Here is a 26711-nt window from a genome sequence, read left to right as displayed (position 1 = left end):
CTTCGGTTGATGATCCGACGCCTTTGGAGTTGAAAGAACTCCCGCCACATCTCGAGTACGCATTTCTGGACGAGGAGCGTCGCTTACCGGTCATAATTTCAGCATCATTGGAAAAGGATGAGAAAAATCGGCTTCTCGAGGTTCTGAGACTTCATAAGAGAGCCATTGCATGGAAAATCATGGATATCAGGGGCATCAATCCTTCTTTTTGTACTCACAAGATTCTGATGGAAGACGAGTACAAACCATGTGCACAGCATCAGAGACGTTTAAATCCAAATATGCAGGACGTGGTGAAGAAGGAAGTGATTAAATTGTTGGATGCCGGCATGATTTATCCTATTTCTGACTCTGTGTGGGTGAGTCCGGTGCAGGTTGTACCTAAGAAAGGTGGTATGACTGTAGTTTCAAATGATAGGAATGAACTAATTCCTACCCGTACCGTCACTGGGTGGCGAGTTTGCATTGACTACCGCAAGCTCAATGATGCTACTCGCAAGGATCACTTCCCGCTTCCATTCATCGACCAGATGTTGGAACGTCTGTCGGGGAAGTTGTATTACTGTTTCCTTCACGGATTCTCTAGGTACTTTCAGATTCCTATCGCTCCTGAGGATCAGGAGAAGACTACCTTTACATGCCCCTTCGGCACATTCGCCTACCGGCGGATGCCTTTTGGGTTGTGTAATGCACCAGCGACCTTCCAGAGATGCATGGTTGCAATTTTCCATGACATGATCGAGGATTCCATGGAGGTTTTCATGGATGATTTTTCGGTATTTGGGGATTCCTTCGATCACTGCTTGGAAAATTTGAGAAAGATGTTGAAGAGGTGTGAGGAGACGAATCTGGTCCTGAACTGGGAGAAATGCCACTTCATGGTGAAGGAGGGCATAGTTCTGGGACACAAGATTTCGCATGCTGGTATGGAGGTCGATCCAGCCAAAGTGGATATCATTTCACGACTTCCGCCTCCCACCTCTGTTAGAGCGATACGGAGCTTTCTCGGTCATGCCGGATTCTATCGGCGATTCATTAAAGATTTTTCAAAAATCGCCAGACCCATGACCCGTCTGTTGGAGAAAGACGCTCCGTTCATATTCGGAGATGATTGCTTGAGAGCCTTTGACCTTCTCAAGCAAAAGTTGATTGAGGCCCCTATTTTAGTTGCACCGGACTGGAGTTTGCCGTTTGAGATTATGTGCGACGCGAATGATTACGCCATAGGGGCCGTTCTTGGTCAAAAGAGAGAAAAGCACTTTCACCCGATCTATTATGCAAGCAAAACTCTTCACGACGCTCAAGAGCATTATACCACGACTGAAAAAGAGCTCTTGGCGGTCGTTTTGGCATTTGACAAATTTAGATCGTACTTGGTGCTTTCGAAAACCGTTGTGTATACTGATCACGCTGCCATCCGATATCTCTTCAGCAAGCAGGACGCTAAGCCACGTCTGATCAGGTGGATCTTGTTGCTGCAGGAGTTTGATATTGAGATTCAAGATAAAAAGGGTGCGTTGAATGTAGCGACTGACCATCTATCTCGATTAGAGCATGGAGACATCGTGGACGCGCGTTGGGATTCCATAAATGACAACTTCCCACACGAGTCTTTGATGAGTGTTGAGATATGCGATGAGTCGCCATGATTCGCTGACCTTGTGAACTACCTTGCTTGCGGGATTCTGATTAAAGGGTTGACTCACCAGCAAAAGAGGAAATTCTTTTCGGATGTCAAGCACTACATTTGGGATGACCCTTACTTGTTTCGGGTTGGTGCTGATCAGGTGATTAGGAGATGTGTTTCAGGAAAGGAGGCGACCGATATTCTGCGCCACTGTCACGAGGGACCTACCGGAGGCCACCATGGAGCCAACTTTACCGCCAAGAAAGTGTTGGACTCCGGGTTTTATTGGCCTACTATATTTCGTGATGCGCAGAGTTGGGTTAGAGCGTGCGATGCTTGCCAGAGAGCGACAAATATATCGGCACGTGATGAAATGCCTCAGACCTGGATTCAGGTTTGTGAAGTCTTTGATATCTGGGGGATAGACTTCATGGGACCATTTCCCCCCTCACGAGGTAATAAGTACATCCTGGTCGCGGTTGACTATGTATCGAAGTGGGCGGAGGCACAGGCCTTGCCCACCAATGATTCCAGGGTGGTCGTGAGATTTTTGAAAAGCTTATTTGCCCGGTTCGACGCTCCGAAAGCGCTTATCAGTGACAGAGGGACGCATTTTTGCAATACTCAGCTCGAGAGAGCCTTGTCCCGTTACGGTGTGCATCACCGTCTATCCACGCCCTATCATCCACAGACAAGCGGGCAGGTGGAAGTCACGAACCGGGGGCTGAAAAGAATCCTTGAGCGGTCAGTAGGTGCAAACCGCAAGGATTGGTCAGATAAGCTTGATGAAGCGTTGTGGGCCTTCCGTACGGCTTACAAGACGCCTATTGGGACTACTCCCTTTAGGCTTGTTTACGGAAAGGCATGCCATTTACCGGTTGAGTTGGAACATAAAGCGATGTGGGCGCTGAAGACCGCAAATCTGGACCTAAAAGCCGGAGGTGAAGCCCGGTTCCTCCAGATTCACGAGTTGGAAGAGTTGCGACAGCGCGCTTATGAGAACTCCGTGTTGTACAAGGAGCGCACGAAGAGATTGCATGATAAACGCTTGAAGGACCACAAAGAATTCCAAGCGGGCGATCTTGTCCTTCTTTACAACTCGCGGTTGCGCTTATTTCCCGGAAAGCTCCATTCATGTTGGACAGGCCCATACACGGTTAAAGAGGTATTTCCGTATGGGACTGTTGCAATAGAGAACGCGGACGGCGTTATTTTCAAAGTAAATGGGCATCGCTTGAAGTTATACGTTGCCGGGCCGACAGAGTCGGTGATGGAGGTCATTGAGCTCCAAACCCCGCACACATCATAAGTGTGGGGTGGAGAGAGTCTACGCTGCTGACTCGTGGATCAAAAATGCAGCAAGAGCGTATTTTGCGCTTTAGGGTTAGTTTAGTCAATTAGGATTTATTTTCTAGTTTTAGCTTGGAGTCTTGCTATCGACTCGTCGACAAAAATTTAGCATGAGTCTACGCTACTGACTCGCCGACAAAAATGTAGCAGGAGCGTCTTTGGCGCTATAGGGGCAAAATTGTCCATTTTTATGTTTTTATAGTTTTAGCGTAATTTAGGTTAGTTAGGTAGTTTCCGTTTGTTTGTACAGTTTTTATACGTGCCGAGCGAGGGTTCTATGTTGCAACATTGTTAGAACAGTAGGCGTGTTGAAAAAATGGCGAAAAACGGCCAAAACAGTTGCTGGAAATGCCTTCTGCAGAAAATTCTGATCTGCAGCTGATGCACGCCCGTTCCAGGATCCGCACAACCGTGCGTTTTCGAGGTTCCGGCACGGTGGGTCGCACCCTCGGTGCATCACCGAGGAAAATGAGAGTCGTCGGATTCGCACGACCGTGCCAAACGGCGAACGACCGTGCGGCAGGCTGAGGGCATTTTTGTCATTTTGCACATTATATATACCTTCATCTGCTGCAAAACCCCTCATTCGCGAACCCTAGCAACTGCAACCGTTCCAGAGCGGTTTTTACACCAAATCGCACAGTTTTTCGCACGATCTCGCACCCAACTTCGCACGGTACGTCTCTAGTGTTAGATTTCTTGTTTTCTCGCTTTCTAGGAAGATTTCCTCCGATTCAACAAGGGATTTATTAGGGTTCTCTTCATAAACAAATCGAAACCCTAACCTTTGTTGAATCAAAGTATCGTGAACACCCGATTGTGATTCCGACCCCTGTTAGCCCAATACTTGTTGAAATTTGCGAAAAATCAGGCTGTTATTAGATCAGGGGTTCGAAATACTGCAGAATCGGCGTTGCACGGTCGTTCTTGTATGGAACGGTCGTGCCTTTCTGGGTGTTCAGTGCTTCTGATGTTGGTTCGGAGTTGCACGGTCGTTCCGATGTTCGCACGCCGTGCGGTTCCGAGTTTACTGGGCCGATGGTGCACATCGTCGGTGATGCACGACCGTGCATATCGCCGCACGCCCGTGCCATTCGCCTAGATCAGTTTGACAGAAGCTTCATAATTTGCTGCTCGGTTGTTTTCAATTCCATTTTCTCCTGTTTCTGTCTTTCTAACAATGTTCCCCATTACAGATGGATCATCCCTTCCTACAGTTCGATCCTAACAACGAGCGTGAAGCTTTGTGCATTCCTAAAAGAGACGAGTTATGGGCCCGGAGGGGGCAATTCGGAGTCCCTAGATGGCTTGATTGGGAAGTTATGCAAGAACTTAATCAATACGACCGTTTAGAAAATATGATGAGTCGTCCACTTATAAATCTGGTCGGTTGCAACTGACCCGTGTACTTGGAGCTTACCATAGAGTTCTTTGCATCATATGCTTATGAAAAGCCAGTTGCTGCGCGAAGACCCAAATTCCGCCACAAGGAGCGGATAGCTTTCCGATTGTGTGGTAAATGGCACCGGTGGTCGGTTGGTCGTCTGGGAAGGAGACTCGGTATTTACACTAGGGAAGACATGGATGATGCCAGTGTCTTCACAGAGCAGTTCACTTTCCCGTCTGATGCAGCAAGGGATGAGTTTTGGGCTGCAAATGCTGTTGGGGACCCATACAACCCAAGGATGTCAAAGGCCTCACGACTTAGAGACCCTCTGGTGCGAGTGATGCACCATGTGTTTAGCCACACCATATGCGGGCGCATGGACAGTCTTGGTAACTGTCCAACACCTGATTTGATTTTTTTGTATGCATTGGTGGAGAAGGCGCCAATTAATTTAGCGGCGCGTATGGCTGAATACTTTGTGAAGAGCTCAGGAAGGACCCCTAACAGTCAGATACATGGCGGTCAATATGTGACCGAACTTGCATACAACGAACACCTCATGACTGACGAGGTACTTCAGAGTCTCACCCTGATTACTGAGGGAGTGCATGTTGACATCAGGTCGCTGAAGGCGATGGGGGTTATTGTTGAGACTGATCACGGGGATAGGTTGAGGGGGCTGAATAACGAGGTCTGGGACCCGTTACCCCCGCTCCCAGCAGAGGAAGAGGAAGAAGATGTAGAGATGCAGGAGCAGCACCAGCCACACACACCGCCACACCTGACACCGCCACACCAGCCGCAGCACCATGAGTTCTATCAGCACCAGGACTGGCCTGAGTTTTATCAGCAGTTCCAGCAGATGCGTGTCACGCAGGAACAGCATGGTGCGTACATCGATCAGATTAGGACCAGCCAGGACCAGATCCGGGCTAGTCAGGATCAGCTCAGGGCCACGCAGGATCAGTTGAGGCAGAGCCAGGAGAGCTTATACCAGGGGGTGAGTGCCGGGTTTTCGTACTTATTCGGGGAGATGCACCATGCATATCCCGACTACTTCCAGCACCCTCCACAGTTCCCACCGTGGAACCCACCTGGTTATGGTGGTGCGGGCCCATCCTTCACGAGAGACGATGACGGCGATGACGAGTAGGAGTTGGTGGTGATTTTCGTTGGTGGTTTTTATGGTTATTATTAGTACTTGTTATTTCGGGTGTTCTTTTTGCTTAGTATTTCAAACACCCTCGGATTGTATTTTATTTTTCAAAACACTTTACTTTATGTTATGTCTTTGTTTGGATTGGTAGTATTTATGTACATTATGGTTTATTTGGATTTATTCTGTTACTGTTCTGTTGCGCTGTACCATATGACATATTTGCAGATTGTGGCTATCAAGTCTTTGACCGGAGCATATGACAGACGCAACTTTGGAAGCCTCGATTCATCAGATATCATCTTGAGGGGAGTATTATTATCCTTTTTCTCTATATTTCGGTTTCGCATTGGGGACAATGCGAAGTTCAAGTGTGGGGAGGGGGTTAACTTTGTTAACTTTGTTAACTTTGTTTGTCCTCATAAAAAAAAATCAAAAATCAGAAAAATCATTCAAAAATACCTGTATTTTGTATATATTTTAGTAAATAATCAGGTTGATTGTGTTTTAGAAAGCATCGGACTTGATAAAAACTCGACAAGCAAAATATTTTTGAAAAAGGAAACCGGAAAGCGTGACAAACAAAGAAAGACTTGCATGATAGTTTTCACACTTTTACCAATTCCATCCGTTACGTGAGCATATTTGAGCCTATTGTTATATATTTGTTCATTTCGGATATAGGAGTGAGCCGGATGTTATGTGTAATATAGAACTTGTCACTAGTATGCTTGTTAAAACCATGAACTTGTGAATTTGTGTAAAAGTGATAGAGGCACTTAGATTACCCCTTTTGTTGTAAGCCTTGTTCTTTGTGTTGTGCTTTCCGTTCACCCTATATTACCCTTTAGGATTAACCATGTCGAGCCTTCCCGTTTACCTTTGTTTACCCACGTTATCGCCCACTTAGCCAAATTTAGCCTTTGTATGTTTTAAACCCTTTTTAGTGTTGAAACTCGGACAAAATAATCGTTTAACTAGCATTTGTTTCGGTTTATTGTATAGTTATTTATATATTCAAAAAAAAAAAACCCAGAAAATAAAACACCCTAAAATAGGGTGAAGTTGATAGAAATCGAGCAATTTTGAATGCTTAAATGTTAAAATTTCGTTGATAAGCTCGATTGCGCTTTAGTCGCCTTTTTAAGGCGTTTGTATGTATAGTTGTATTATGTTCTTGCTAGTTAAACGCTAAAACCGAGTTTTAACCATTTTCGCCACTTTAAATGTCCACTTCCATACCCTTCGCCCAAGCCTAACGTTACAACCCGTAAAGACCTCTTGATTTACACTTATTTGCATGTTAGTTGGTGGAGACGAGATCTTATGACAAGCTTATGATATTGCATGTTTCATTGACTAGGCGTTGAGTGTTTACACATACAGATTTTATGTATGTTTCATAAATAAAACCGAGTGTGTGAACATTGTGAGTTGTGTGAAGATTAGCATGAGAGTCAATTAAATGTGAAGTCACGGCTTTTTGGTTGTCGCTTGTTAATTGCATATGCTTGTTGGGTTTGAGTCTTTTGATGATGTCTTTCGACAAACCGGCTAACCGTTTATAGTAGTTTTCAATAAAATAGTGTGTAAATTATCGTACTTGTTTCTTTCCGTCTTTTATTGCTTTTTAGTTCTGCTTGCTTGAGGACAAGCAAGGTTCAAGTGTGGGGAGATTTGATATTCGCTAATTTACACATATTTTAGTCCCCCGTTTTACCCCCATTTATGCGTTTTCGACCGTAAAACCGTCATTCGGATACTTAGTTATCTACATTTTTGTTTACAGGCCTAAAACAGCATACCAGGCAAGATGATAGCGAAAACGAGGACTTTCCGGACAAAACGACAAGGCTGCGAAGATTCTGTGAAGAAAACTGACCTGGGCGTTTGGCACGGTCATGCGGCCATATGCACGACCGTGCATATCCGACAAACCAAGAAGACCCGGCAGTGAACCAGGCGTGCAACTCACCGTGCAAGGCACTGCAGGCAAGCCCGATATGGAACGACCGTTCCCAATCAAAAACGGTCGTGCGGATCCGACATCCCAGGAACACCTCGGAGCTGAACGACCACAAGTCAAGGCGTGCAACAAAATGCCGGTGTGGAACGCCCGTGCCAAGTCTGGAACGCTTGTGCGTGACCGAAGACCAGTCAACGATCTGTGACGTCATGCAGTACGGTGGCCCACCACCAATAATGCTTAAAGTGCACGGTCGTGCGATCGGGAGAACGGCCGTGCAACTTCGAAAAAGCATTTAAACAGAACAGAACCATTTTAGTAGTAACTCTGGACATTTTGGGAGCTCTGCAGGCGATTTTGAGGCTCCGAAGGCTGCTGCTTTCACTCGGATTCAAGCCACATTGCCCGGTTTTGCTCATTTACTATCCAGATTCTCATTCTTATGCTTGTTTATGGTTTGGTTTCTCAAATCTTTCCATAATTTTGTTATGTTTCAAGCATTTAGACTGATTACTATGTATTAATGTAAGCCTTTGGGCAAAAACACAACAATCCCTTGCTTGATTATAATCATTAGTATGTTAATCTATGTTTGTAATGAAATTTAGAAGTGTTTTCTATGATTATCTTTGATGATTAGTTTGCAACCTTGTTATTGATATTGATTTCTTGATTATAAGTAATTGTGTTGGATGATTGGTGCTTGGTTAGGTAAGATAGTTGAAAAATGAAGCTTATTTAATCATGTATTAGTAAACTTTTAATTTGGTTAACTAGTTTAACTTAGTTAAAATGTAGGCACCATGATACTCTAACGGGTTAGTGGTTTAATAAAATGCAATTATTATTAATCAAGAGAGCTTGCCCTCACGGAAGGACTCTAACGGGTTAGATGGTGTTGTTACGAATTCTTGCCATGATTTGTTAGCTTAGTTAGTAGTTTCGGCCAAAATTGCTATCTTGGTGAATTTATGTGCAAGATTTGTAAAATGAACTCGGTTGTGATTTAATCTAGTTTATGCTTATCTCGGTGGTTGCATTGTGTTTATCGGTGTTGCTTTCCTTGATTAAGTGAGGTTAGAAAACTCCTAACGGATGACTAACTTATTTTTAGGAGATTTTCATAGACATTTATCAATTGCACGTTAAAGAACAATTTTAGGTGGTTAAAGTGTGTTTATCGTTTTAACTTTCCGAATGGTTGTCATGTTCGGATTCCCGAAAGGGATACTAATTGTCTCGAAATGGAAAATTGACCGAATGCTTCTAGTGCCAAAACTGACTTAGTTAACATGCTGTGGGTGTGTATTAAGCAAGGCTATTTATATATAATCTACTATGTTTTATAAGTTTTTATTTATGCTTACTTTAGTTTAATTAAAACCAATACCATTTATGTTTTTACCGGTAATTTAGTGGCAAAGGTCTAGTATTATTTCTCCGCCCATTTCCATGGATCGATACTTGGTTCTTACCGATACTTTACTACATATATGACGGGGTACACTTGCCCTTTCGTGTGTGTTTTGATGTAAAAGTAATAATCACTTTTATAAATATAAAACCAATTCGTGTGTAATTTCATTGTAAAAATATGTGTAGTCACGCACGTACCACTTGCGTATATCAGTGCGATGCCTGTTTCCGTTGGGAATCCGATGGCCGAGTGTGGTGCAGAGCAAATCATGCTGAAGTCTCCTTGTGACTCTCTCCCTAGGAGAATGTCGTGCCGTGAGTGTGCAGGCACCACCATGAAAGTGACTTCTTCTGTTCTTGAATTTCGCCCGTCCGAGAGTAACACCGGGAATGATATCTGTCCCAGGGGAAAAACGGCCTCGTTGCAGAAACCAGTTAGTGGGTAGTCTACTGGCTCCAAGCGCGCCTTGTCCTCCTGGTCAAATTGATTGAAGCATTGTTCGTAAATGATGTCCGCGGTGCTCCCCGGATCGATGAAGATGTAGTCTGTCTGGTAATGACCAATCACTCCTGGGATGACTATTGGTCGCTTTTCCCTTGGGCCTCCTCTAACAACTGGGAAGATGACTTGCTTTTCGCGCCACGAATCATCTTGTGTACGCTTGTTGTAATTTTTCCTTGGTCTTCGTGGGCCCCCTTGCACCATGTGGGTCTCCAACTTCCTGAGTTTTTTGTTATCCGGCCCTTCGTCTCTTCTCTGGATTTGGCGGAAGTCGCGCTTTCCGCCCTTGACCAGGTGAGTGAGCTTTCCATCCCTTAGGGCTCTTTCAATTTCTTGTTTCAGGCTGAAACAGTCGTCGGTGAGGTGACCCGTATCCTTATGGAATTCACAGTAGAGATTGGGATCTTGACCCCTTTTGTTGCGCATCTTTAGGGGTGGTTTGAATTGGTGGTTTTCAGTGGCCAAGACTTCCGACGGGGTCTTGGTTAATGGTGTCCACTGTTTCTCTCTGTTTTTCCTCTTTACTTCTTTTCTGTGTGCTATCTGATTGATTGTGTGCCGTGCATCTTCTCTTGGTGGGCTTCTTTCTCTATGACTGGAAGACCTCCATGACTAGCCTCTGTTTTTTCTGCCATGTCGGTCATTAGAGTTATGTGCGCGTTGACGGTGGTCATCACCGGTCAACTGTTTGTCTGTCTGTGCTATTGTCTTGGCGGCCTCAATGAAAGTTTCCCAATCTTTGGGTCCTCCGTCTCTACCTTTCACGCGCTTGATCAGATCGTCGCACTTGACTGCCCTCATGAAGTGCGCGAGCATCATTTTTTCTCCCACATCCCCAATCTCCAAGCATTCTTTGTTATATCTTGTGATAAAATCTTCCATGCTTTCGTGGTCTCGGCGCCATATGTTTAGACAATCTGCTGGGTCTCTGGCGTGCCTCCGCTGTTGAGAAAAGTGTGCCAAGAACTTCTCTCTGAAATCAACCCATGATTTAATTTTTCCTGCTGGTAAGCTGTCGAACCAGATGCGCGCTGCGCCCACGAACGTTTGTGCGAACAGGTGGCACCAAGTTGGTAGGTTCCACCCACCTGTTGCTCCTGCGCCCTTGAAGACCTGGAGGTGATCGTCTGGATCTGTCAATCCATTGTATTTGCCAACGTTGTGCGGCAGCTTGGTTTTGTCTATGGCAGCTGTGGCAATCTCCCTGATGAATTTTGAATCTTCAGCCATGTCGTCTGGACGATAGCTTAGGGTATAGTCATGCTCTGCCTTTGGGTTATACCCTGCGCGCTTTGCAGGCTTGTATGCTTCGTGCTCTGGATGAAGTCTGCTAAACACTGAGGTTTCCCCTTTGTATGTTGGGTCGTCTTCTTCTTCATCCCATTCTGTGTTCATATTGCGCGCGCCTAAACGAGTCTGGATCGGTTTTCTTTGCACATTGGTGTTTTGCACAAAGTTGCTTTCTGTTTCACCATAGGTATCGCGCGTGTCGTGTGCGCTTGGTCTTCTCACATTTTGAACTGGTCCTCTCTCCGGACGTAGGTTCCACGCGTTAGTCTGCTGAGTTGTATGTGTACTCAGAGACCTTGGTGGTGGAGTTACGAATGCTGACTGGTTAGCTTGTGCCTGGAGTAGAGCTTGTTGTGCGCTGAGTTGCGTATAAACTAGGTTTATGGACGCCACCTGTTCGGCATACCATGAAGCGAGAGTTTTTCCTTCGGGTAGCCCTAAAAGTGCGGAGTAATTGAGCTGCGCTTGTTCCGATGGAGCTGAGGGGCCGGCTCCATGGCTTGGTGTCAGCACTGGTGGTGGTGTCTGTTGCAACACCCCGGTCGGAGTTTGGAATACGGCTCCGTTTGTGGTTTGACTGATGATCCTCGCTGGTGGTGTTTGGAAAGTGGGTCCAGCTGTGGTTTGACCAACAACCCTGGATACACTCCCAAAGATAGGAGGAAAATCATTGTTCAGTTGTCCCTCTTGGATGGTTTCGTTCCTTTGACCCCTTTGGACGTGTGCTGTGTCCGAAACGAGTTCAAAGGAAGAAACTTCTCCGTCGACTGGGTGTGAAGGGGTTTGTTCAGCCATTTTTGACGAGTGTTTTTCAATAGAGAAAAGAGATGAGGTTGGTTTTGCAAAAAGCGGATGGCGCCAATGATGAAACACCGATTAACACAAGGTTTATCGATGGGGTTATTTCGTCTGTGGGTTCAACCTCTTTTCTTGCTCGTAACAATGGCTTGAGATCTGCAAAACAGTAAACATCGTCAGTCTCGTTAAGAGGGGGAGAAGGGGGATTTCCCTCTTAACCAGGCTCCGGTGTGAGAATAAGTACTGTTCTGAGAGGAATAAAACAGTGTGTGTATAGAGTGAGTATGGAGAGTAAAGATCCTGAACCTGAATGATGAAGGGTCCTATTTATAGCCGGAGGGTGAAGAAGGAAGGAGCAGCTATGCCAGCTGTGGGTGCGTGCCAGCTGTCCGACCAAGGGGAATATCCCCTTGGTCTGCTCTGTCACGGCAGGTGTAGTGGTACACGTGGCATTCTTACATTTGACCACGCTGGATACCTCGTACTGGCGTTGTCAGTCCTGCTCCCTGATTTGTCGCAGGCCTATGTGGCGTTCTGCGAGTGGTGACACGTGTTGTCCTTTATGTCGGATAGAGCATCTTTGGTGCCAGCTGCGAGTCTTCTAGAAGTTTCTAGAAGCTTCTGGGTTGCTTCGCTGACGTGGACGCCTTGTATGCTCAAAAGTGGTGTGGTCCCTGCCATGTAGGCAGGGAATTGGGACCATACCTCTTCAGCCGCGTATCGCGCGGGCATTAACCTAGTGTTAATATAATACAACATTAGTAGATTTGAATATGTGTGTTTTCTGACAGAGAGTGGGGTTGAGAGAGAAGACAAAAAAAAAAAAAAATAATAACAATAGTAGAGGTCCATACCGTTGTCAAAATAGATTGATAGTAATATGCTTACTTCGTGGCTTCTACCACTAACCTTTCTTTCTTTCTTTGGATAAAGTTTGCAATACATTTGACCTTAAAAGGAGGCACTAAGTTAATAAGGGAGGAACAACTCATAGAGGCTACTAAACAAACATAAGGTGTTGATGTTTGGTCTTCAACTACTTTTGCAACATAAAATGCTGTTATTCCATGCTTAAAAAGCCCTTTAGAGCTGGATTTATAATCACAAAAAACAAATAGATTATAAAGAAAAATTAGTTATGTAATTCTCTATAGTCATTGTTTCACCATTATATATTAGAGTTCTCATACTTTGAACAATGGTAAAGAGTACGTTTTACCATTATATCAACTTTCCTTTTCTTTCTATGGTGTCCATCTAATTGTATTTATTGAATCTTTATAAAATTTAATAGACCGGATCTACTAATATTTTTAAAAACATTGGGTTCCGGGGACCCCGACCCACTCTATGTGGGTCCGCTCTTGATAGTCGGTACTAGGGGTGTGCAAAACCGAATTAACCGAACCATAACCAAATTAACCGACAAAACCGAACCAAATCAAAAACCGGTGGGTCGGTTAATGGTTTTTTTGAAAACCGAAAGTAGCGGGTCGGTTATGGTTATCAATGTTTCCATAACCACCATAACTGAACCGAACTGACATGTATTAAATCTTTGTAAGATTTAGAACTTTTCACCAGCTTTTTAATATTTAATGTTTCTGATTAAAAAAATCGTATTTATTGGTTATTTCATATCCTTTTGCGGTTTAGGTTGAATATTTATTTGAATTTATAGAATATATCAGATCACTTTATTTGAATAATCGGTTATATGTATTTTTTAATATTATGTAATATACTAATATCTACAAATATGCAATAACAATTTATTGCATGTTAAAAAACATTAAGCTATTTTTAGCTAGGCTAAATACACGGCTAACCATCGACAACCGACCTGCTATAACCATCAAAACCGATTAATCATAACCGATTGGTTATAGTTATGGTTATCCACTAACCGATATCGCGGTTATGGTTATGGTTTTAGGCTAAAACCGACCCAAACCGATCCATGCACACCCCTAGTCGGTACGTGATCATGTTGCACCTTAATTCGCGACGATATGCACAATTTATCTGAGACATGGTTATACCCTATCTATAACTTATCATATAATCTTTGTGAGGAGGTTTTACTATTATTTTTTTGAGTGTTTTGATTGGCTAGTGATATTTGTAAACTAAAGGGTGGATGTCATGTGACATACACTATTGTTTTTATTTTCTTTACCTATATGTACAAGTATTAAACATATGTATATTTATGTTTTATTCCCTTAAATTATTACTACAAGTAAAAAAAGTTTCCCTTAGAGTAGTATTATAAGTCTCAAATAACCCTTATGGTTTACTTTTAATAAACCATATACTTTCTGAATTTATTTAACTGTTATTGTCGTTATTTTCATTATCATTTACTATTATATAAATTCAAACCCGATTGATTTGCGAGTTAACACGCCACAATATCTCATTCAGTTTAATGGTATTTTGTTCGGTTTAACGGTACCGTCTTTTTACATAAGATTTAAGATAGCGTCAACGTCTGTGGTATAACGCATGTGTTTACATAGAAAATTTTGTTTTTTTAATTAAACTCTTGAATTAACGCATGAAATTTGTATTTACTTTTAATGGATCCACTGTAACGTGCGGGCCGTGAAATACTTTGTATTTGTTTTTAACGAATCCACCACAACACACGAATCGTGAAATACTAGTGGTTATAATTATAGGGGAGGTTCATTTGAGAATAAATTTAATTGAGAAGAAAAATAACAAAAAGTACAATTGTAAAATGTTAAGTAGTTTTTCATTCATATCATTTATTACTATCTTTAACTAATTAATTACTCATAAAGATTATCATTCTTTACACTAATTTTTTTTGCCTACACACATAAAAATTTATCCTACACATTTCGAATTTTATCCTACACATATTTAAATTTATCCTACACAACTCGTAATTTATCCTACACTCTATTTTTTTTTTTTTTTTTTGTCTTTTGAAAACATATATATTTTGAAAAATAAGTTACAAATTTAATGTAGTTAGCTATTAAAGAGCAAGACTACAAATTAATGATCTATGTAAGTTTACAAATATAACCTTATAAATGTAAATATTAAATAAAATAAAATGAAACTTATTGATTGAAATTTTTTTTCTTTTTAAAAAAAAAATTCTTATAATTTAAACACCTCACTATGATTCTATAAAGCATCGTGAAACATGACACCTCTGATGATTTCTTCTTTTTTAAATGAAAACTGATTCATGGGTTTAATTGACTTTTTCACGTTTGACCTAAGAAATATGACTAGCATTGTTATAAAATCAAAGAAAAGTAGTTTTATGCACAAGTAGTTTTATGGGTATTAAGACATCAATCACTAGCAGCATACATGTTATGGGGATGGTTATCTTGATAATGCTAAATATTGCAAGAACCGTGAAAACGAATGGAAAATCAATCAAAACCATTTTTTAATACAAACCTAATTGTAATTAAGATACAACATCAAAAAAAAAAAAAAAAAAAAAAAAGAGTTTACAACATCAAATAATTCATTTATCCTCTCAAAATCACTTTTATTAGATTTTTTACACATGTGTAAATATAACAAATTTACACATGTGTAAATGGCAAACTTAAACATGTATAAATTTTCTTTATTTATGAATTTACATAAATTTAAATGTGTAAATTAAATTTCTAACATTGTATTCAAATAATAAAGATAAGTGCAAAAAAAATTGAATTTGAAATTGTTTTTGACCAAGTTCTCGTGGTTTTTTCATTCGTTCTCACAGGTGTCACCATATTTAGTGTTCTCATTTAAACCTTCCTCTACACACACACACACACACATATGGGTGAATGATAGAGAGAAAACCCATTTTAGTTACGAAAACTCAAGAAAATCTTGTGTAACAAACTTTTTTTTTCTAAAAAAATTGTGAACAATTTACATAATTGAAAGGCCACCAAATGCAATTACTATTATTTTGTAGAAAAAAGATCAAATACAAATACTTTTAACGTACAAAATGTACGAATTGAAGGTTTTCCTGAAAAAAGAATGTTGTGACATTTTCGTAATTATTTTACTCCTAGAGTAATTATCAAAATTACTTTACAAATGATCTTGTATAGTAATTTTATAAAATGATCTTGTAAGGTAATTTTGATCTTACAAGTTAATTTGGTAGACTATCATAATTACTCTACAAATGATCTTGTATGTTAATTTGGTAGAGTATCATAATTACTCTAAAATTGATCGTGTAGGGTAATTTTGAATTGTAAGTTGTTTGATAAACTTGTAGAGTAATTCTGATACACTTGTAAAGTAATTTTGATAATTACTTTACATGATCATTGTACAAAATTACCATACAAGATCATTTGTAGAGTAATTTTGATAATTAACCTACGAACAAATAATTACGAAAATACCATCCTGCTTTTTTTTGACATTTTCATGTCTTTCGTACGTTTTATACATTAATAATATTTGTACGCGAACTTAACTCTAATTACTATTATTTTTGTAAGTCTGCCTTAAACCTATAGTAAAATTTAATTCTCTAGTTGTAACTTGTTACTCGGTCTCACACCTATCGGACAGCAATCCCACATAAGTGGGTAAACTTGCTGGAAAATATGGCTGACAAGGAGCGACATCATTTTCAAGCAAAAGTCAATTTCGGTATCGAAAATGATAGCTGACATCAAAGCGGTTTCGTTTACATGGATCAACAACCGAGCTGGACTCTCGGACCTTGGATGGGATAATTGGAGGTCTTTTAATTTTTAAATAAAAAGAATATGTAATAGGCGTTAGTTTTTGTACTTTTCCTTCTGTTTGTATTGTTCCTTGAGCACCTTGCTTAAGTCTTTTTATAAAATTTCCGCCTTTTTCAAAACAACATAAGTTGGTAAACCTTTTTACCTCCCCCAAACCAATTGTTCTTCCAATCATCGGCACCCAACTATAATTAATTCAAAGGTTATACAAGAACAATTTAATACTTTATTAATTGCAACAAGTTTACCAATTTATTCATATCTTGAACTCTCTATTTTGCACATCTCAAAACTTAATTATACTCATAAATGATCCATAAATGTTTAACCTTCTTATATATCATAAAGAATTAGATTAGATACATTTACAAAAGTTGGAAAATAAACAAATATTCTAATTCACCCACACACTTAAATAAATATAATGCTCGAGTTCTATTGTACTAGCAGTAGTTATTTTATGTCTTGGAGTTTTAAACACAACATGGTGTGACTCAATTTTGGAGAGGTTATATTATTGTTTACACTGGTAATTTTGACTGGTCAACACATGAACAGTGCTTATATATTTAACTTAATGTTAATACTAATTAAATAAATACACAATTTTATTAGGGTTGGGTTTGTGTGACACCCTCACGTGAATGACTTATAATAATAGTTAGGTCCGTACAAATGGCTTTTGATGGTTCGCAACCTTTTCAATCCCCTTTTACAAAGTGAGATACTCATTTCTATATATTTACTAAACTAAAGACACTCATTTTTATACCCAATGTCTTAGGGTAGAAAAAGACTATATACCTAATAACAATTAATTTTTATTTATATACATTTTAACGCTTTGTGGTTTGTATAATTTGAGCGCATAGACGACGGGCACTCAAAGTAGAGCGAAAATTGTTAAACATGGATGATTAAGAGGTTTAGGATTGAGTTTGGAAATGACTTATTGACTTATTCGTTTTTTCAAAAAGCCAATAAGTCATTTTAAAAAGCCAGCATATGGGGTTTTTCCAAATGACTTATTGATTTATTGGCTCTAATAAGTTAATAAGCCATTTCCAAACTTAATCCCAAACCCCCCCCCCCCCCCCCCCAAAAGAAGATAGCTAGTGAAAATATCTTAATGTTGACACCCGATGAAACATGAAGAACATGTTCTTAATCTAGCGCAACTTTTATCCCGAATAAAGTGAAAAAAAAAAACTTAATTATTGAAGTGATCATAGATTCATAGTTTACTATTTCTCTTAAATTGCTCTTAAGCGGAATTATGTGTTGTGTTGATCTCTTTTAAGGACACAACAATATTAGCCAAGATTATAGTCCCCAAATACAACTATTCTATAACTAGTCTTTTGGCTGGCTTAATTATGTCACCATTTGCATTGCATGATAAACCTAAATATATTGGTTTATATGAATCTTGAAAAATTAGAACCATACTTAAAATATCATGCTTAAAATAACAATTGAACTCACAGCACAATTTAATTTATAATAAGAAAAATAAAAAAGAAATTAGAATCTTAGAGAATTCCACTAATCGGGCTAATTTATAAAAAAAGTTTCGCATTTGGGCCTAAAAGTGTGCCCAACAACTCAAACAAGGCTTGTTTTCACTATTCAAAATTTATACTTGGTTGTCGGTTTATGCTCATCTAATCAACAAAAGTTACTAATACCAATGGTATTGAACAGTCTAGAAAATTTTTAGAGAGGCTACAAAATTTAAAAAAAAAAAAATCAAATTTTTCCAAAATTTACACTACAGCCGGAGCGTGAAAAGGTAGTGAGGCTACCCCTTTGTACTAGCTATATCCGCCCCTGGTATTGAACACTAATCTTATCATTATATAACAAAAATAGAGATGCATAAAAAAGGTTTCCAATAAATATAAATAAGAAATGTAGGCAAAGTAAACAGTTTTGGATGGTTAATGAAAGCAATTCCGTTGTTAATTGCAAATGGCCCATTGTGTCTTGCTAGATATAAATCATTATTACTAATAATAACCAATTTAAATTCAGGGTATTAACTTTTTTTTTTTGAACGGTAAGGAATGACGTGCCAACCACCGTGACACCGGACACTGTGACCAAGTTTGACTACTCGACCGCCGCCAACCCTTTGGCTCTCCCAGATGCGCGGAAACCCGACCTCCACCCGCCCGAAGGCACGCCAATTGAATAATCGGTAAAACCTCCCGCCCATCCAAGACGAACCGGCGCCACCCACATTCGCCCTTTACCTGGATGCCACAGAAAATAATGAGGAGAGTAGGAGTCGAACCTGGGTCACAAGGAACACCAAGTCTTTCCCCAACCATCCCACCACTGCCTCATTTGCAGGGTATTAACTAACGTGGTAATGTGTTGTAGTGGAAAGTAACTCGGGGATAATAATGTGCCTGAACCGTTACATTTCACATTAGACAAATGTAAGGTGTTAGGAGATGGAAAAGGGTTTTTAGACAATGGTTGGCCTAGGGCAAAATTTTAGACGGTAAATTGAACGATTTGGGTAACGAGTCAAAACACGTTTAGGTCAAAGATACTGAAACTACAGTGAGCTTTTTATGACTTGCTCTTCGAAAAAAAACTCGATGTACCCCTATGCTTCAATCAACTATTGTGATTATGAAAACAAACTTGAATACATACACCTATGCTTCAATGTCCTTTTGTGGTTTATCAATGCAAATGTGGCTTATTTTGGATAACCCAAAATCCGAAATCTTAGTGCACATTTATATTAAAAAGAGTATTAACTTTTGAGTTTTCCATATTAGAATCCGGATAATGTTGATATTGTTAACAGTGGCGTTGACACGTGTATGAAGGTAGTCTAGTACACTATTATACATATAATAGTGTGACTATGTTTATTCATTGCACCTAATTTAAAGGAGTATCATCTTTGGGTACATGGCTGTCATACGGTTTCATTGGACATATACTCAATGTTACAAAAGTGAGGCATTTGAAATGTTAGAAATAGAGTTCAACCATTTGCACCCAATTAAAATAAAAATAAGCTATTAAATAATTACATTATTATATTAGAATTTAATTACATTATTGTTTATTTATAAATAAATTGATATTTTTAACAGGTAAACAAATCATTAAGTAAGAATTTGATTAAATAATCATTTACTTTTATATAAAATAGATATTTTAACTGGTCTTATGCTTTACTAACTGTTTCAAAGAGCAAATTATTAGAATGTCAACTTACAATATGTGATTTAATAAAATATTGTATTTTCATACAAAATAAAATAAAGAAAAAAAAAAACAGCATTGTTTTGCATGCTATTACTAGTCCAAAAATATCGTACACATACACGACAGAGGACTCTGATCACATTTTTCTTGTGGAGATTCTAAATAAACACTAGCGTTTGTCAACTTTTGCTCTATTTGGTTTTTCCAACTTTGTATATAAACCATTGAACCAGCCGAACTATTTAAATCGAAGGATGTCTGCCAGTTTGAGATTCGAATAGTTCGGTTTTGATGTTTTGATGTTTCAACAGTCTGATTTGGAACAATAAAATCGGCTCCATGCGTAGATATGTATATGTGTTATAATCATAAACTGATTTTTCATCATTTTTAGAGGTTTTAATACGAACATATTATTTTGAAAGAAAAAAAATTAAAAAATCAGTTCAGCCTGCCAAAACAAAATCCTAAAATTAGCCGGTCCGGCTGGCCACTGCATCCTGATAGTTCAGTTTGGCGTTTCTTGAAAATGTAGTTAGCGGTTCAGGATGGTATTTTTGTCAAAATGCACCAACCCTGACCAAGAACATACTTGTTTTTCTACCAACACTCAAAAACACCTTAAAACGAAGTATTAACTGAAATCATTTTTTTTTTTAATTTTTTAGAATTGTAATAGAAACTTGTCTGACTACTAGCATTTCAAGGGATAATTTAGACCTTCTAGTAAACTATTTAACTATTTAGGACTCCAATAGAGAGTTGGAGTAATTCACAAGAAGGAAAGATTGTTGCCATTCTAAGTAAACATTAGCATCAATACTTGGGACATGTTAGAAAAGGCGCCTCACATTCTAGGGGAAAATGTGATGGACATTGGAGCACGGATGGACACCGAATGCTTAGATAGGTAAAAGCAGACAACGATGTGGATGCCTTCCGGCAGCCAGCCCAGACAGAGCATTACTCTGACTTGATACAAAAGAAAACCAATAATTATATTAAAAACATATTTAAACAAAACATAATCAAATTAGATCTATACATAAAGACTCTATGTGAAGTATTGATAGAAATATGAAGGTAGTCCAGTCCATTATTAACTGTTTTTTAACAACAGTTAGTATATGAAGGTAACTTAGTCCCTCATGAAGGTAGTTTAGTCCGTCTGATACATCAAGAGTAATTAATAAATTCTATGAGATATAAACTCATAGATAAGAATCTTCTCGTGAAATAACAACGAAACTGCCTAGTAAGCATTTCAATTTCGTTGTACACCTCTCCATAAGCATCATACACCTTTCCAAATCCGCAACTTCCTTGATTTAGATTGATAATTACAATCTAAAAGGACGTTTGCGCTCTTTATATCATGGTGTACGATTCTCTTCTGTCATCACAACACATTTATGAAAGTAGTGTAGTCCACGTGTGCTCATTGAAGATCTTCCATTGCTGATCTTCGGATCGCCATCAAAGTCACAGATTAGAGACCCAATCTCTTCAACAAAAACATATATTTGACTTTGCTGAAACTGATGAACTGATACATTAAACTGGTTGTCAATCCAGATCTGTATTTAAAATTTGACAATAATAAAAAGTTAGAACAGATGCAAACATGGATCTAAAGTCAAACCCAATTAAACCGATCTAATTTCATCATCCATGATAGGTAAACATGACTATGTAATTAAAATAAATGCGGATCTGTTATGGGTACGAAAGTAAGGAAGCATAATAATAAAGAAAATACTTACAAGATAGATTGTGCGGCCGTAACGGTGGTGCAGCGGCGGTGGTTGACTGGAAGATGAGAGGAAGAGGGTTAATTTAAGGGTGTGTGAGGGTTTGTCAAAACGAGTATATTAGTATTTAAACTTTAAAGTGGTAGGTAGATTGTGGAAATAACCTGGGAGTTTCGGACGATGGTATGAGGTAATTTGATAGAATAATTCTGTACTTTTTTTTACGGCAAGAAACCCGACATTCACCCGTTCGAAGGTACGACAATCGGATAATTGGTAAAACCTCACCTCCTATCTAAAACGAACCGGTGTCACCAGTATTCGCCCTTCACCTGGATGCCGCAGAAAATAATAGGGATAGTGGGAGTCGAACCTGAGTCACAATAAATATCAAGTCTTTCCACAACCACTCCACCACTACCTTATTGGCAATAATTATGGCCTTTTAACTCAACAATCTAAGTGGTTTATACCGTTAGAGCATTCACATCCATTCCATCAAATTCTATGTCTGGAGTTTTTATCATATAAAGAGAATAAAAAGTAGTTGTGAGTGGAGGAAAGAGAAAATTACTGTTTATCTGTATATTTGGAGGGACACTGTTTACCCCGTATAATTTTTTAATATATTTTGAAAGTGGTTATAAATGAAAGAGAGAGAAAATATAATGTTTTTTAATGTAATTTTGGATATAAATATGTGGAATGGATGCTAATGCTATTAGAAAAGCAATTTAAGTGATGAAAATGGATGTGGCATACATACATACATCTTTTCCACACCCCTTAACTTTAGTATTGAAATATTTAATCCATCAAAATTGTATGTGACATACAAGCACACGTCCTCAGGGGCGGACTTATGTAGAAACTACGGGTTCTCGGGAACCCATTCGGTTTTTAATTTTTAGTGTAAATATATATAAGAAACTGAAAAGGAACCCATAAGTAAATTATAAAGGGATCCCATAAACAAAAAAAGCCTTGGTTCCACCGGTTATGTCCGCGCTTTTCTTCCTAACTCACCCGAGTTTGAATCCCGTATCAAGTGTTTTTTTTTCGTTTTTTTTTTATTTCTCTTTTTAATTTTTTTTATTAATGTAATAAAACCCATTTAGGGTTATATCACAAAACACACGCCGTCACACAGCCACATAACAAGTAACGAACAGCAACATCAGCAGTTCCACCAGTCCACCTCCCACTGGCTTCCTCTCCGTTGATTGCTGCCGTCTGCCGACACCGCGACGTCCTTCCTCTCCGCTGCTCGGCTGCTCCGCCTCTGCCGATTGCTGCCAGACACTTTGTTTTTCTTATTCGAATCAGCGATTAGGTTAGAATTTTGATTACATCAGTGATTACAGTTTGTTATACATCTGTTTGTTTTACATCAGTGATTACAGCTTTTGATTACATTAGTGATTACAATTTATAATCTGTTGATTACATAAATTGGGTTTGAAATTAGGTTTTTAAGTTAATATTGCTGCTGAAAGTTTTAGCTTTTGATGTTTTATTGCTATCGAAACAGTTCGATTAAGTGGTTAACCATCTGTTTGTTTCACTAAAATTCTATTTAATCTTTAGATGAAAGAGAAAGCTCTTTTGGTGATTACTTTTTCAAGTCATCATGTCTGATCTTCTAAACGATTACTGTTTAGTGTAACAATTGCTTGCATTAATCAGAAGACTATTTGGAACATGAAGTATGGAGTAAGATAAGATCAAAATATATTACTATTAACTCTGCAGTAGAGTCCTAAAATTAATTGAAAACTTGGGACCTTTTTCCGAATTCCAATATTGTAAACCATTTTCCTATATTCGGGAATAATAAACTGAACAAGTAACTAATTTACAACTTAGCCAACAACAATGTTTTTGCTAAGTGAAAATGCGAATTGAATAGTAACTTCTATATGCCTAATTGAACAAATAATCATTTGACACAACACAAACATAACATGAAATTCACAGGTTTGAGTTTAGCCTAAACAGGTTTGGGTCAGTTTAGGATCGAACCCACAAACACAGTTTAGCTAAATATGCCATGTTCAGGACACACTGGGAGGTTCGCGACCCGTTTAATCCGCTTATTTTTATTAGTTGTAAAACTAGGAAATACTATCTATTTTACATGTGATGTACCTTACCCGACGCGAACCGTCGAACCGACCCGAAGTTCTTTATGTTCAGTCCTAAAAAAGTAAACCCAGTGAAAAAAATTCCTGGATCCGCCACTGCACGTCTTCTAATTTATATTACTTTTTTATTTACAATAAGACTTGAACCCTGGTTATTTAGAAGAGATAATATTTCAACACCTTAATTAGAGTAAAAATATTTAATTCATCAAAATTGTATGTTTTATTGTTTAATACATAAATGAACCTGATGAGAGATCGAAATTGTGAGCGTTCTAAGAGTGGACCGTGGATGGGGGCATCTATCATGACTATCACACCCGATCATCATTTAGTATCTTGTTTTTTCATATTTCACTCATCACACTTGTAACACCCATCACATTCCAAAAAAAATATCACACCCAATCACAATTTAATATCTCATTCCTTATATCAATGTCAAAGTCAAATCCACACATAAGACACTCTTCCACGACCGTGATAGTCATCATGGCCAAACTCATCACAACCGTGAAAGGGACACTTGCGGCGGTGTTTCATAGGGCTGTTCACGAGCCGAGCTAGGGAAAAACTTGGGCTCGGCTCGATTATAAACCGAGATGGCTCGGCTCAGATTTGAAACCGAGCTGGAAATTTAAGCTCGGCCTCGGCTTGGGTTTTAAACCGAGCTGGCTCGCCTCGGCTTGGTTTGGTTCGATTTTGAAAAGAAAAATTAATACATAGCTCTTAAAATTCAGTAATCTGAAATATTATTCAATAACTCAAAAGAACATATCCAAAATAAGCTCAACCTAATACATTAAAGGCCAAAATTGTAAGGGCGTCTTCCTTCAATGAACACACGAACCGGATCGATCGAAAACACACGCGATGTGCGAAAACCACCGCGTGCCTCGTACCGCAACGTAGAGCTCATATAGAAGGTATAGAAGATGAGAGAATCTTGAATACATAGAGTATTCACAATCGACAATCACACAGATTGAATGTAGAACACAAAGCTAGGGTTTGTTTGCACAAGAAGTTTTCTCCAAAATTTCACTGTTTCATTGAATTGTCTAAGTCGCTGAATGCGTACAAGACACTTAGTATATATACACAACTAAATACGGACCCTTACAATGAAACCCTAGTCAGTACTTAACAAATAAGTACCGACCACTAACTAGAAAATACAAATTCGCACCATATAAAAGAACCACAAGTACTGACATTCTAAACCCACAAGTTTGCATATGTTAAGAACCCTTGTCCAAACTTGTGACACGTTCACATAATTACAAGATTAGTCCTTCAATGTTGAAACTTCAGTAGCATCTAGCATTTATCAAACTTTTGATGCATTTACAGACTCCCCCTTGATACATGCGGGATCTGCAAATCTTCATCGAGTCTTCGAGAAGCCGCTTCCCGCATTTATCATCCTGAGGTGCATTTACATACTCCCCCTTGATGTATGCGGGTTTTACAGATCTTCATCAAATCTTCGAGAAACCGCTTTCCGCCCTAGTCTTGTTCTTCACACAGCATCGAACAGCTCGAGCACACTGAAAAGCGAGCTTCCCGTCTTCTTTCAGTTAATCTAAAATAGCTTGTCAAAACTTCATTAGAACACATTAGAAATCCGTAAAGCCCAAATGAGTTTCAAAACCAACAAAGTTAACATATTTAAGCTCAAAAATTTTTAAGTAGCACATACTAATAAATATTTCTACCAACTTGGAATACGGTTTCCCACACGGACAACACACTTAGACTAACTTAGCAAGACTGATTGTTTTTATTAAAAGACTTATTTTAAATTACCTCACCGGATTGTTTTTAATCCGTTTTCAAAATTGTAAAACCCTTTTTGAGTATCATTAAAAATATAAAGCCCACTCATGGAAACGAGAAATAATTTTTTTTTTTGTATTTTTCAAAGTTTATATTAAAACACACCGAAAATCTTTTTTTTTTTTTTAATATTTGAAACGGAAATGAAACTAGGATATTTACAAGCATTATCTTTTTGTGGAAACGCGGACAAGAAGATCACACCGGCTTATCTGTCAAAATCTATCACAGTTAGTATTCATTTAACGATTTTAAGCACACAGAATGATAATGACAGTTCAAGATGTTTAACGATATACTTGTCCACTTAAGTTTTAGCAAATGTTCGAACACTGTTTTCGAGATATGTAATTAAGTGTCTTATTAACTGATATAACTGTGTTCCCCACCTTAGAATATACTCCCGTATCAAGACTACCAAAAATTACATCTTACAGGTGAGTATATCCAACTATTATCTATATCCGGCTAAAATTGTGAAACCTTGAGAGCTCAGGTTAGTGCCACCGCACTGACAGAGAGATGAAGGCTCGACTTTAGGTGGTGTACCAACACTTTAGTATCTTTTGCTGCACTTTGGCATTTTTTTCAGTATTATGTACCCGGTGGTAACATATATTTTGAGTTGTTCACCCGATGGTGACAAGCTTTAAACAGATTATTTGGTGATGACTGTTAGGAAGAAAAGAAATCCACTTGGAGGGTTTGCGCACAAATGAAGCGCTTAGCAAAGTATTATACGAGGTCCAGGCCATTGCGGACGCAAAACTAGAAGACCAAGTATAATATCCCAGATAATAATCAGATATAAAGACCTAGTATCTCAGAATTTTGGTAATCTCTCAAACGAAATTATGGTACCAAGACCATATATCTGAGAGATGTTACACACAAGTTACGCAGTTCGTTATCTTTATATACCAAAAACAGGTTCTTATTAACGCGTAAAACCTATCGTTACAACATATGATGAAGCTATCAACAGTTTAGGTTTAATTTTATAAGATACCCCGTAAAAGATATGACTGCCGATGTACTATCATTTCTTCTCACAATCAACGCGTCCTCAATTTTTCATTTTTTAATGTTTTTGGATTTTTGTGTTTTACGAAAAGCAGTGACCTGTACAAAGGACCGGAAAAATAAAGTTTCCATGAGGGCTTATGCAACCATCCTACTCAAGGTTTATCATCCTGATCATTCGGACTAAATTCTCGAACCTCGTCCGATCGAATGTCTTTGTAAACAGGCCTGCATAGTTGTCTAAGGTGTCAACTCTAACTATATCAATTAAACCCTTTTCAGCACAATCACGAATAAAATGATGCCTAACATCTATATGTTTAGTGTGTGAATGGTGTACCGGGTTATTTGTTATCAAAATAGCTTAATTATTATCTATCATGATGGGAGTTTGTGTATAATTCAAACGTAATCCCGTAATTGTTGTTGGATCCACAAGACTTGAGCACATCAGCTCGAAGCAGA

General features: G+C 38.8%; 1 protein-coding gene and 1 long non-coding RNA gene across 2 annotated transcripts; both read right to left on the bottom strand.

The window, feature by feature from the left end:
• Positions 1-4075: 4075 nt before the first annotated feature.
• Positions 4076-9830, bottom strand: LOC110931322. The gene is made up of 2 exons (XM_022174720.1): positions 9101-9830; positions 4076-4188 (listed from the first exon to the last, which is right to left on the bottom strand). The coding sequence occupies exons 1-2, from the start codon at positions 9828-9830 to the stop codon at positions 4076-4078; spliced, it is 843 nt and encodes a 280-aa protein (XP_022030412.1).
• Positions 9831-20462: 10632 nt separating this feature from the next.
• LOC110928782 lies at positions 20463-21375 on the bottom strand. The gene is made up of 2 exons (XR_002586677.2): positions 21253-21375; positions 20463-21066 (listed from the first exon to the last, which is right to left on the bottom strand). It is a non-coding gene; the product is annotated as an uncharacterized LOC110928782 (long non-coding RNA).
• Between the last annotated feature and the right edge of the window lie 5336 nt (positions 21376-26711).

This window comes from Helianthus annuus, chromosome 3, assembly GCF_002127325.2.
Source record: "Helianthus annuus cultivar XRQ/B chromosome 3, HanXRQr2.0-SUNRISE, whole genome shotgun sequence".
Classification (NCBI taxonomy): domain Eukaryota; kingdom Viridiplantae; phylum Streptophyta; class Magnoliopsida; order Asterales; family Asteraceae; genus Helianthus; species Helianthus annuus.
Note: the sequence above shows the minus strand (reverse complement) of the source record. Positions and strands in the feature narration are given on the sequence as shown.